The 14212-nt window shown below is 44.3% G+C and overlaps 1 protein-coding gene across 1 annotated transcript; it reads left to right on the forward strand.

The window, feature by feature from the left end:
• Positions 1-397: 397 nt before the first annotated feature.
• Positions 398-12752, forward strand: LOC124685341 (kanadaptin-like). Its single transcript, XM_047219688.1, has 12 exons — positions 398-879; positions 1186-1271; positions 1764-1843; positions 2887-2942; positions 3507-3555; positions 3801-3950; positions 4167-4262; positions 5214-5327; positions 5417-5544; positions 6662-6897; positions 11270-12043; positions 12125-12752. Exons 1-12 carry the CDS (start codon positions 398-400, stop codon positions 12172-12174), a joined length of 2301 nt encoding a protein of 766 aa, XP_047075644.1. The 3' UTR covers positions 12175-12752.
• The last annotated feature ends 1460 nt before the right edge of the window (positions 12753-14212 follow it).

Here is a 14212-nt window from a genome sequence, read left to right on the forward strand (position 1 = left end):
CCACCAAAAACATAAAACTTGTAGGATACAATTTGTTTATGTATGTTACTGCTGAAACAAAGGAAAATCTCTAGTATGAGTCAGACACCTATTGTTCCATTGAAAAATTAGCAAGCAAAATATAATCCTGGACGTAATATTCATTCGAACCCAAAACATGTGGATGTTCATAATTCGATGGATTAGCCGCTAACCCTGACCGCCTTACACGAAACGGACGGCCTGGATCCCGCGTGCTCCACCTTCGCAGCCAACGGCGAAGATTTGCTGCTTTCTTCTTCTTCCTCCCGTCCGTTCAGCCGGATCTCCGCCGCCTTCGCTGTATCCACCTCGCCGCCGTCTCCCCGTCCTCGCTTTCTTCTCCACTTCTCCCGCATCCCCGCCCCGCCCCGCAGCCATGAACCCTACCATGCCCCCGCCCCCGCCCCCGCCGCGAAACCCTAACCCCTCCTCCATGCCCCCTCCTCCGCCTCCCAAACCCTCGTCGCCTCCCCCGCCGGCGCAGCCAGAGGCGGCGGCGGCGACGCCTGACGCCTCAATGGGCGAGGCGGACGCGAGCAGGAACCCAACCCCCTCCTCCCCTTCCTCCTCCATGCCGCCTCCACCGCCACCGAGACCCTCGCCGCAGGTGCCGTCCGAGCCTGACGCGTCGGCGGACGGGGGCGCCGTCCCCAGCCCAAGCGTCAGCGGCTCGTCGGCGGAGGATGCCGGTGACCCCAGCGGCGACACGGAGATGGCCGAGGCAGACGCGCCCGAGGAGCGGCGGCAGCAGCCCCGGCCGCGCGCGCCGTACGCCATCCCCGACTGGAGCGCCGCCCCGGGCCACCCCTTCTTCCTCGAGGTCATCAAGAGCGGCCAGAGCTTCGAGAAGCTCGACGTGTGAGTCTCTGCCCCTGTCCTAGCGTTCCTGCAGTTCTCTGCTTAGTTTGACCCCGCTACGGTTTCTAGCTCATGCATGCTTGAATTGGTGAAGGACTATGCATGGTTCTTCCTAGTGCAATCAGTTGTTAGCTACTTTTCTTTTTTGGTTTCTCAACTCACGGTTGGTTTGCAGTTGCGTGAAATGAGTAACCGCATTTTGAGATCTTCGTATTTGGAATTGCACCAAGTTGCCCGCCGCATAGTTACATGGAGCACTGATTTTACTTGATATGGTTGGTGAAATGACCGGCGCACATTTTGCAGGTCCAAGAAGGGAGCATACATGTTTGGAAGAGTTGATCTATGCGATTTCGTGCTGGACCATCCGACTATCTCGCGCTTTCACGCCGGTACGTTTTCACCGTTCTCTTGTCGACTATGACGTATGTAGAAGCAAAGTTGGAACACTAGTCTCTTGGCTTGGTGTTCAACTTAATTGCTGGTGCAGAGAGAGTTCTTCAACACCGTTTGGTTTTGGGGGCCTTTTCCAGTTTGAAACGAGACAATCGCTAGTGCTTTTTTTTTTTTTACATTAAGGAAGCTGGTCCTTTTTCATTTAACCCAAACAAATTCTGTGGACATGTGATGTATTTATTGTTCATGAACCAGTGAAGTCAGTAATAGGATCCAGGAATCCACCACTAGTAGTAATAATATATGTACTCCCTCCGATCTAAAAGTGTCAGGGCTTTAGTTCAAATTTGAACTAAAGCCCCAACACTTATTATGGATCGGAGGGAGTGATATTTTCTTTTTCAGTGCTTTTGCAACACACTCATGAGTTTTATTTTTTGTTATTTTAGTTCTTCAGCACACTCATGATATTTTTTTTGTTATTTTAGTTCTTCAGTTTAGAAATGATGGGGAGGTATTCCTCTATGATCTCGGAAGCACACATGGGTCGTCCATCAACAAAACTCAGGCATAGTCTCCTGCCATTTGCCTTACTTGAGAATATAACTGAATGTTCCTGCTTTATCCAAGACTTTTAATATGTTTGTTTGAAAATCTTCATAACGTCAAACTATATGTCCTCTTCTCATGTATTCACCTGTCATTGTTCATGCTATTTCATTTTAAAAAGCAATGAGATATGTGTTGGTTATATTCTTATTCTGTAGTTTTGTGTACCTTCATCTATTTTTAGCTGGCTGAGTCTCTGACATTAGAAAAAGAAACTGTCAGTTTTGTATCCTTTTTTCTTTTCATGCTTATGAGCATATCTTTTTTTTTTTTTTGACTGGGGCTCTGCCTTTTCATTAAGAAGAAGAGAATTGGTCAGTTTGTAAGGGAAACTGGCTGAAAACTGACTTATGAGCTTATCTCAAAGCTGCTTATTGAGCCAATCTATTTCTTCGCAAAAGGAACCTTTTGTTAGCTACTTAGCTTGTCATGTTGCTGCGCTCCTTCCTTCACAATAGGATAATACCCTTCAGATGAAGGCAAGAATGTCATGCCTCAAAGGGGATTAGGGAGAGCCTAATCACTATAGAATAGGCTGAGGAGAACTTCAGAGGAGCGAGAATCTCTATAGATTGGGAGCTGTGCTGTTGTCATTTCAAATCCAAGCCATTTCACCCCTGATATGCGACAGGGGTATGGTGATACAACATTTCCCAAAGAAAAGGGAATAGTAAATTATTTATGTATTTATCAAAAAAAATACACGACCATATGAGAGGATGATGCAAGCAGTGGAATTGACACCACCGTGCACATGTACTTGCCATTTTGTAAACAAAATCACTAGAAGTACTCAGATACTGCCTTTATTAGCAAATAACTAAATGTACTTAGTTACTGTCACCATATGACAACTAGCGGATCTGTCGACTAGCAAATCACTGTATTTTATGGTTTTATTTCTGTATCCATTCTGTATTCTGAACTTTCAAACTTCCCTATATTTATTTCAGTGTATTATTTACGATTTACTAGTTCTGATGTCTTATACTTAACTACCAGATCAAGAAGAAGCTGTATACAAAGATTCATGTTGGAGATATAATTCGATTTGGACAGTAAGTTTGTCAACTAAACACCTGTCTTCCATTTCTTATGTACCATTTATCTCAAAGATCCCATCAGATTGCTTTCTGGTGCTCATCTGAATTTGTAGGTTTCTAGCCTCTAAGCTAGTTCACTGTGTGACCCACTTATTATGCAGCTGAAGCCTTTTTGCTGATAAATAAATTAATAATTGTGTGGGACATCGGCAACTGATTTATAGCAGTTCACTGGCCAGCTGTTGTAAAACATAAGCAAGGGGTTCACAGCCTCAAAAGAAAGCTTAACTTTGTTTCTTCTTAGTAAATTATATGGTTTACTTGTAATTGACTTAACTATGCATACTAGATCTGATGGTAAGATAATGAAAAGAAAAAGATAGGCTCATGCGGAAATTCTAGAAAAAAAAGGATCTGGTAGAAATATCACTGCATTATTAATTTAACTAATATCCTAAAAGGAAACAAAAATATCATGGAAGTGAATGAAGAGATGAATAAAATGGCACCACTGTCGTTTGGGGCTCTTATCACCAGTAAAATTGGACTGAACTTTCCTCACTCTTTTTTCTTTACCAGGTCATCGCGGCTGTACCTTTTTCAAGGACCATCTGAGCTGATGCCTCCAGTAAGATTCCGAAACTCCTTCAGTTGGCTCCTGCCACTACATAATTTTATTTCTGAAATATTTGTTAGCTTGGTGCTGCATTCACATCTTAAACAAAGTTGTATTAATAACTCGACATACAGTTTATTGTTCCTACTATCTGTTTTTGTTAAAATGAAAAACATAACGATTCATCAGTAAACAGTCAACCTCCTCATACTCTGTTGTGGGAGTTTCGTATATTTACCTATTTATCTTTATAACAGGAAAAAGATATGCAGAAACGTCGTGATGCTAAGATTCGGCAAGATATGATTGATCGTGAAGCTTCCCTTGCACGAGCAAAAACTCAAGCAGCTTTAGCAGAGGGGATCTCATGGGGTATGTCCGAGGATGCACCTGAGGAATTGGGGGAGGTTAGTTTTTTTTTTCTAGCAGCATTTAATTAGCAATATTAATAATCTTGCAAATACTTGGGAGGCTTGTACACTTCTTTTAATGAACCTCTTGGAAGTTTTTCTTTCTTGATGAACCCAGATTTTCCCAATTTTCAGTTGCATTATTATATATTTTTTGGAGTTCTTAAAATCATCGAGATACCTTGTTCTTACTGAAATGTTGTCATATCCTAGGATGAAGCAGACGAGATTACGTGGCAAACCTACACAGGCCAGCTTACAGACAGACAACAAAAAACGCGCGGTAAAATAATAAAGCGAATGGAAAAGGTAAGCAGTTGTTCTTCCAAAACGCTATCATCTATTATTGCATTTCCTATATGCACCTAGGTTATGTAGAATTTGTAATTGCATTATCTCATTTATACTTTACAAGGGTGGAACATTGAATGTTGTTACGTAGCGCTGTTTCTAGTTCATTATCCATTCAATTAGAATTCTGGTGATTTATGATGAAAACAAAACTTTAGGTTTGGAATTCCCTTGCATTCTACTTGCAGCCATTTATTCTAGAGTTGATTTCTTACCACGGGGCGTTTTGGGTAGCTGCTTCTTTTTGTACTGCAGACCTTTGCTTTTTCACGAGTACTGTGATTACATTCTGTACTGCTACATTTTTAAAATGTGAATGCTGAGTGGAAATGCATTTATCGTGTTACTTTGGTTCGGGTAAAAAAAAATTCTAGATAGATACTTATATGTTAGGGTTTGTTTTATGGCAAATTCTGAAAGTGTAGATCCCTCTCTAACAGAAGGGACAGGCTGCCTTCCTTTTGTTCAACGGTAGATGATGCAGTAGCTGACCATGGGTGTTCACCCCGCTTGTGTGTTCCAATAGTTCCTTGACTGAGAGGTAGGGTACTGGACGGTGACACCATGGTCATGGGTGGATGCTGTGGCAGTTGTGTCGCCGTAGTTAGATTCTAGAATCTGGAGGTTGTAGTACAGCAACATGTTACTGGCGGTGACGGTCAGGGGAGCCTGTCAGTGTTAGTTTTTGTAGAAAGAAATGTAGAATGTCAGACTCTGAGGTACCAAGCTCCTTGCACTGGTATTAGGCTGTAGGCTCTGGGTGGACAGCTATCTTCGGATGTTCCATTATGGACAGTCCTTCTGAGTAGTACGCAGCATGCTGAATTTTCCGAATATTTGTTTCTTAAAATAAAAACCCTGGCATATGTTCACTGACATGATTCACATCTCTGCTTGTCCCTAAGCTAGGTTGCCAACATGAAGAAAGAGATTGATGCAATTAGAGTTAAGGACATTTCTCAAGGCGGGTTAACCCAAGGTCAGCAAACACAGATTGCACGAAATGAGCAAAGGATATCTCAGGTTACTGCATCACAGCTTTTACTTGCATTTCTTCATATGCCATCATTGTTATTTTTCTTGTTAGATCAGTAATAAATATTTTTCTTCAGATTATGGAGGAGCTAGAAAATCTAGAAGAGACATTAAATGACAGTATACAAGAAAGTCTTGGTGCTCGTACTGGAAAACCAAAACGTGGTAGCCATAAAGCAAGTCTCGAGGAAGAAGAAGTTATTAGGTTTGTACTTCTGTTTGGAACTATGACTGCTACATTTGTTGCTTTGTATCATCTCTTAACCTATACTACAGCTAAGAGCAAAGGATGATGCAAGATATCATCTCTTAACCTATACTCCAGCTGATACAAATGCATGCAAAAGACAAAGGGTCAATTATAATATATGATCTGTTCACAAAAAAAAAGAACATTCGATCTAGAAGATTAAACCTACTTGAAATTTCTGGATCTTAAGGAAATAATACTACTAAATAATCAGTTAGATTGTTCTGTTTTCATTTTTATAAGTGAGGAATCAATACAAATTTTCATAGTTGATCATCATCTATGTGCAGGTTTAGTTCTAGTTTGCACACTGAATGTTGGAAGTTTTTTCCTTCTCATTTGAACACTAATAGTTAGCTATGAATATTTGCTTTACTTTGCTGATCGATAGACATTTCTGATATTAGCAGTATGCTTCCTATTATTTTTGATGAACCTCGTCAGAGGGTAGGCGGCTCCTTCAGTTCATTAAAGTTGAAGAGAGTTGGTCCTGTTTAAGAGAGAACCCGCCAAAAATCTTATAATGCTTGGTTAAGTTGAGTAAAATCAGGCAAAAACCCTTTAGAAGGGACAAATCTGCATAGCTAAACTAGGAATAGAGCACTACCAGCTGATATGTACACGCCCTTAAGGTTTACCCAGCACGACATACAGTCAAAGCACAACGCTCAGTAATGCTGCTAGCCATGTCATTGTCAAGGTAGTCTGGCACGAGGACACATGAAACTGAAATCGTGTACTACCTTGCAGCCACTTTTGCTTACCTTGAGAAGTTACATCTTACATGTACCTGTGAGTTTCTCCTGGGAGTGTAGAAAGAATACACTTGCTCTTGGATTTTGTACACATTTGTCAATTAGCCTGACGGACAGTTTTGAAGTTCATCTGGTGTATTATAGTTATGTACTGTGGAAGTGATGTGATGTATTTGATTGGTCAAGTAGGGATAAACTATTTGTTGTGTTTCTACTAGTGTCTGTCTGCAAGTAGATCTCTATGATAGTATATGATAGTTAGAGCTTTGCATGCTTGTTCTCATATGCTGACTGATTTCCCGTGTACCTTCTATTAGCGATGATGATGATTTTTTTGACCGGACAAAGAAAAAATCATCTAATCAGCAATCCAATGGACAACAATCAGTTGAGACTGCTGATAGTCTTCTTGAGAAAAAAGATAACATCACCAATGATATTGAAGGTAAAAAGAAGTTGCTTGAAGAAGAGAAGAATAAGCTGGCTCAGAGACATGATGCAGATGTTGGGGATGACCTTGATGCTTACATGAGTGGATTGTCATCTCAATTAGGTATTTCACTCTGAACTACATGATTTATATTGATGAATCTCAGAATTTCATAATGCATGGATTTTCCTTGCAAGTCTGAAGTCCAAGTAGTACCACTAATGACCCTGTCTGTTGCCTGTTCACTTCTGTTTTTTTCCCTCAAAATCAGAATAGTATATAACAACTTTAATATTAGTCTTAGTAATGGCTTGATGGTCGTTATCAGTACATGGCGATGGGCGAAAATAATGCAAAAGCAAATGACCTATGTGTATTATGTACTAGCAAAGTTGTAGTGACCTGGCCTCTGCTTGAAACGAGTGTTTGGAGACAACCTATACTTCAAAATTACTCCCCCTGTTCGCAATTGTAAGACGTTTTGGCAGTTCAATATGAACCACCAAAACGTCTTATATTAAGGAACTGAGCTAGCAACTTACTACCTCCGTTCCGATGAATAAGGTTAGAAATTTAGTCAAAAGTTAAAGTTTGCAAAGTTTGACCAAATATGAAGAAGAAAATATAAACATGTACAACATGAGACAAATATATTTTACGGTGAATCCATTAATGTTAATTTGGTGTCGTAAATATTCATATTTTTGTCCATATAATTGGTCAAATTTAGAGGATGTTGACTTTTGACTAAATTTATACTCCATCGGAACGGAGGGAGTACTAGCTAGCAAAGGCCCTCAGCCATTGACTTCAACAACTGAAGTGATTTGTTTCTCTGGAAGGAATCTCTTTTTTGCATTTCTTCGGAAGCAACGACTGAATATATCTGCATTAGCTTTAAGTTCATTATACACTTCATATAGACTAAAAGTGAAGATGTCAAAGACTTACTGATTGCAGTTAATTAATAGTTTTGAATCACTGTCTAATTTTTATTGTGCAATTGCGACTTCTGTGATTGGCTCCAAAACATCATTGCATGAGTACACCAGCAATACTTTTAGCTTGTTTGCAGGCACAGAGCTATGAATATTGTGTTTTTTTCTCTGACCAGAGAGACTGACCATCCAACATTGTTTTCATGCAATACTTTAACATACGAATATTTTTAGTTTCTAGCAGTACTTTAAGCTAGGGTACTTATTGGAAAACTTCAAAACTATGAACATTTCATTTTTTCTGTTATAATAAATATATGAAATTGTCAATATCAAAAGCCTTTTTCTTGTTCAGGTTACTCTTGCATTGTATTTTCCTTACCTAAGAAGTTAGTATTGAACATGATAGCAAAAGGTGTTCGGTTAGGACCATCTCATCAGCTATCCCAGACTTTAGCTGGTAATCAGGAATCAGTTAGTTTTCAGCTGGCTTGTTTCTCTTTGATTCCATGTTCTGGAGTTCCCATTAAGTTTTGAGACTATTCTAGTTTGCTAAGAGCATCTCCACCGGCGCCCCCCAAATAGTCGCCGGCAGGGGTGCCGGCACTGTCGTATGAGGGACGCCGGCACAACATCCTCCATTTGGGGGAGCTGCTCCCACACCGGCGCGCCCATACGACTGGCTCCAGTAGATGATTTGAATTTGAAAACTCAAAGAAAAGCATAGAAAATCGAATAAGTTTACGAATTTAAAGTTTGAGCCAACACACGGCCACCAAATTCGAATAGGTTTTCGAATATGAAGTTTGGGCCAACATACGGCCACCAAATCGCCGTCTCCGGCGCAAAAAAACGGCTTCCCAAACCAGCTGATCAGATGAACAAGGTCACGGGCGGCTCAACCTCGACGACTTCCTCATCGGCGGCGAGCCCCGGCGGCAGCTCCGTCGCTGCAACAGGATCCACGGTCGCCGGGGGAGGCATGAACATCGACTGTGCCGGCGGAGAGATGAACGCGGAGGGTGCCGGCGGAGACATGAACGTGGAGGGTGCCGGGGGAGATGCCGACGCATCTCGCGCCACCATCACCTCTTGGCCGATGCGCTCACGGTACAGCTCGTGCCACGCCCATGCCAACGGGTCCATCTTCTCCATGTCGGCCATCAAGATCTTGGACATCTTGGCCAACGATAGTTGCGTCGCTTCGTTGGTGGCCTTCATGGCAGCGGCGTGAGCTTCCATCTTCGCCGCCTCCACCTTCTCCCTCTCCAACGTGATCTTCATGTCTTGCTTGTCGAGGATTGCCTTCCACACGATGGTGGCCCTATCCGACGCTTCCTTGTTCTCCACCGAGAATGAGGTGATCATCTTCTCGAGGGAGGCGTCCACGACTGCCAATAACGGCGCCGCATTCCTCTCGGCAATTGCCTTCTTGTTGCCAATGGGGCGCCCGTTGGAGGCATCGGCTGGATCGACCGGCCCATCTTCCCCGTCCTTCATTAGAGTGTGGAGGAGGTCGTCCCATTTCATGCAACCTTGTAGCTTGTTGTAGCAATGCATGAAGGGGAAGTCTTTGTCCTCGTGTTGGTGCTTGTACATGTCGAGGGCTTGGAGCATCTAACACTACATGATGCAAAACAAGATATGGAACAAGTTGGATCATCAAATAGATACACTATAATACATTATGAACAAGATGGCCGTAGATCATACCCAATCCACCATCGTCTTGCCGCTTTCCTTTCGGGCCTTAATCTTCTCATAGTAGCCATGGAACTTGCTACAATTTGCCTTGATCAAGTTCCAACGGTGGGAGAGGGCGCCCTCGTTCCGGTTCATGTTGATGGTGGCATAGTCACCATAGTTCTTCTCATTGAAGGAATCGAGGATGCGCTTGTAATATTTGCCTCCGGTTTGGTTGGCGCCGGTGATGGGGCAAAAGCTCACTTGCTTCCACACCTCGATGAGACATTCATCCTCCAAAGACCTCCACCTCGGACCACGAGTGCCGGCGGTCCGCCTGTTCGTCGTCGTTGTGGTCACGCCGGTGTCGGTGTCGATCAGCTCCTCCTGGACCTCCTCCCCACCTTCCTCGGCCTCTTCTTCATACTCGTCGACGGGGGGGGGGTCGTAGGCATGGCCGCGTATGAAGTCGCTGAGGATCTCCTCCTCGGCGGCAATCTACGCAACAAGGTACCTACTTTCAGTCGCCGCTGGTGTCTACGATGCACATAACACATAAAAAGTAAGGGACCGCAACTCGTCCTCGCCCATGGACACGCCGAACGCGCTGCCGAACACCTGGTGGGTTCTCCTGCCGTCGTCGGGAAGAGGTGGCGGGGAAGGCCGGTGCCGTCTGTCACGTGGCCCTCGGTGCGGCGTAGGTCAGGCGACGAGTTCAGGTCGGGGAATCGAAAGGCGCCGCTGCCCCTCGCCGCTGAATCCGGCGAGAACGGCGCATTGTGGTCGACGGTCATGTCTCTGTCCCCGTACTCGGGGGAGTAGCGGGCGCAGCCGTCCATCCGCGACAGCCGCATCTGCGAGATCGATGGCCCGTCCGCGTAGTAACCTGGCGACGATGGTGAGCTCGAGCTATTGCTGAAGCCGCCGCCCAAGCTGAGCCACGCATCCGCAGTGGTCGCCGCTTTCGCTGCGCCGTTAGCGGTGATGCGACGCCTTCTGCGGTGGGCCGTTATGAAGGAGCGGCGTTCCGTCTCCTTGTCCCACTCCTGCGACATGGCCGCCGGCTTCTCCTTCGGCGCGACGATCCGCGGCTTCGGCCTCGGCATCGTCTTCGTCAGCGGCTTCGCTGCCTTCACCGGAGCATTTCTCTTCGATGCCATGGCGCGGCGGTGAGGGTTTTTCGGGTTGGAGGCTGGATGGAAGATGCAGCACTGGGCAGGAGAAATGAGCGGCGGAGGGGACGGGGTTTTGGGGGAGAAGATGTATCTTTTGGGCATGTGTGGCTGACAGGCGGCTCCCACGCCCAAAATTTCCAGCCTCGCAAGGCGCCGGCACGCCCGATTCGTGCCCTTGGCCAAGGGGCCAGCACGGGGTTGCCGGCGCTTTTATTAGGCTCCAAGAATCGCCGGCGCGGTATGGGGCGCGCCGGTGTGAGCCCATTTCTATCGGGGGCGCCGGTGGAGATGCTCTAAAGTATGCCTGCTCCTCTCCGTGAAATCAAGCCATGGTTCGGAACTGGCTGCTTCCCATGGGGTTTATAGCATCTGATGGGATTGTGGTTGTGTGTTTTGGCTTTTGGTATCTAAGTGTGTTTGGTCATGTGGGCACATTAGTGTTTAGGAAAAGGATAAGCATACTTCTCTTGATTTTTAGACTAAAAACTACATTAGTGCACGATCTCACTATTGCACAATGTTGATTATGCAAATTGTATGAACATCAGAGATTGCATTAAGTGCCAGTTACTTTGCTTAACTCTTGATAAGATTCATCCTTTGTACATTGATATACATAGCTTGAATTTATGTATTCATGGACACATCTACTTCATACTTTCCTTTCTATTTTGTGTACTAATTTGACCTTCTCAACAGTACACGATAATATTACCAAAATTCAGAAGGAGCTCTCCGATCTTCAAGCTGAGCTGGACAAAGTAGTTTACCTACTGAAGGTAGCTGATCCTATGGGAGAAGCAGCTCGCAAGAGGGATCTAAAGCCAAGTGAAGCAAATCCTCAAGCAACTAACCATAATCCAAGACCAGAAGCCAAAAAGGAAGAAAAAAGTGCCCAAGGCGAAAACTCAACAGAGGAGAAATCCAAGAATTCTTGTTCAACCAAAACAGAAGTGGATAAGCCTGTTGAGGTAGAAACAGATGCTTCCAGGAACCAAGAAAGTGCCAGCAAACCTGCATTCACCATACCGAAACCCCAGTGGCTTGGCGACAAGAGGATTGTAGAACCTGAAGAGAACTGTATAAAAGAAGCAAATGCCAATGCTGAGGAGCCTGATGATTTTGTGGACTACAAAGATCGAAAGACCATTCTTTCTAGTTCAGCCAATGAAAAGGATATTGAAGAAGCCTCTCCTGGGCTTATTCTACGGAAGCGAAAGTCCGCTGAGCAGTCAGCTGGTGCTGAAGCAGAGCCATCTTCGGTTGAATCTGAAGCATCAGCAGCTGATGCCGTGGCCCTTCTGCTAAAGCACACACGGGGTTTACAAACTTCCGAAGAGATGGAGAACCAGAACGAACCGCAGGCGAGCGGGAGAAAAGGGAAGAAAACAAAACAAAAACGTGTGCTGGGTCCTGCAAGACCAGATTTTCTTGAAGCAGGTCCAGATTATGAGACATGGGTGCCACCTGAAGGTAAGGACAATTTATGAGTTACACCCACAAAGTGTGTAATTTTTTTCTTCCTTGACGACACTAATGCTGAACGATCTGTAGGTCAAACTGGCGATGGCCGCACTTCGTTGAATGAGCGTTTGGGTTATTGAAGCTTTTTCATCCTAGACTTTACTGGCAAAGAAAGATGCACTAGAAGTTTCTAGTGCTGCTTTGTGAGTATGGCGTCAGAATCTTCAGATGTAAAGTGAGCCTTTTGGACAGTTGCTTGCCATAAACCGGGAGGCTGCAGTCGGAGGAAGATTTTTAGATGGTTGTTTCTGGGCAAGAAGCAGCTAGCAAAGGGATATAAATGGCAGAACTCTTTGTCGAGCACTCTGGATGGAAGGCAAATAGATGTAGATCTTTCAGCTGAGCTTCTAGGAAGTTGTTTGTATCACAAGGTTGTAGATCAGAATGTGTATCATGATGTTAAGGTTTCAGAAATGGTGTATATCAGTATATCACCAATGTCGTTTCTCAATACAGAGGTCTGTGAACTGTACTCATGCTGATTGGTCTTCCATCTTTGTTATTTTGCCTGTACCAGCCTAGTTTACCACTGTTGTAGTGGTGGCCTGCATTAGGATTAATGTCTGAACTTCATTACTTCCGCTGTGATGGAAAGACGTGACATGTTCATATATATCAAAACTCAAAATATTTAGACATTGGGCAACAATGACATTAAGGTAGGTCATGTGATAAAATTATAAATATCGTTTGCAAAGCCCTCTGTTGGTATTTAGACTAACACTGATATTTCAGCTGGTATTGTATAACTGGACGCGACGCGTATATATATGTACCTGCTCTCTGTTGATTTTGGTGGAACGATGCATGCTCTTTCGAGCCATCGGTTACGTGTTATATAGGTAGGGAAAAGCCCCCTCCATGACCATACAAAGTAGGTACATGTACGGTCGACGTATTACTCGGTACATCGTACACATACAACATTATATACTTTAACACCCTCCACTCAAACATGTTCATTTCCGATGCAATACTGAAGCGCGACCCTTAGATGATAGCAGCACCGTGAACACGATCTGGAGAGCACGCACATGGCACATCCAAATGGTTTTGCAGTGCATTAAATTTTTACTTTGCCGGAAAGATCTGAATCTATTTTACGAGTTTACAAGAAGTACAAAACACCTTAAACATGATAAAAGTTACACCGAGCTCCTTGGACCACCTAAAGATCACTAGTACCGCTAGAGCGAGCTGCCGATGCCTGCTGTCGCCGCTCCCTTATTGGAGCCGGTCTGACGGTGTTGATGATAGTCGGAAAGTCTTTGTGCACGTGTCCATAAGAACCAACACCACGGAGAAGTTGTCGCCATTGAACCCTTAAATTTATCCGAATCTTCTAACAACCAACCTATAGCACACGTAGACTCGGCGAGATCCACAACTCCGAGGACCAACGCCCAAAGCCGAAGTCGTTGCCATTAAACCCTTGAATTAATTCAAATCTTCCAACAACAAACCTATCGCACACTAGACTGGACGAGATACACCACTCTAGGGAAGCAATGACCAGATGAATCACGCCCTCGCCAACGCCACCGGCGAGTTTGCCGCTGACAAGGTGGACGAGGAGGTGGGTATATCTTATTCTTGTCCCGCACAACATCGCGATATCCACCATAACGATGATGTTGTTTGACCAAACGTTTAGGGACTCTTCTACAACACTGAGCGTAGGTCCGAGTTCCCCACGCCCTCCCACCGCCGAAGTGGCTGGTAGAGAAGATGGGGACCAGACTATTTTTGGTTATAGCCGGCGAGGAAGAGGCATATATATGGCGATGGCTCCTAGGGTGGGAAACTCTAGCAGCCGCCTCTCTTCCTTTCACGGAGCAATGCCACTAGTTGGCATTAAATGGTGTGACCTCTCAATTGTCCTTTCCCCAAGAACATGCTGGAATAAATGGAAAACCAGGTATAAACAAATTAGAGGACTTTAAATCAAAAACTCTCTTTACTTTTACATTATATGTATGCAATTTTACATTAGTTGTTGCAACAATATGCAATTGCCAAGGAAAAACGGCAGTCACATTCAACCATGAAATTTTATGATACCACAACTATTTAAGAGTTACAAAATGGAAATATCTAGCAAAATCCTATGGGTGTATA

The sequence above is a fragment of the Lolium rigidum genome, chromosome 1, assembly GCF_022539505.1.
Source record: "Lolium rigidum isolate FL_2022 chromosome 1, APGP_CSIRO_Lrig_0.1, whole genome shotgun sequence".
NCBI lineage: Eukaryota > Viridiplantae > Streptophyta > Magnoliopsida > Poales > Poaceae > Lolium > Lolium rigidum.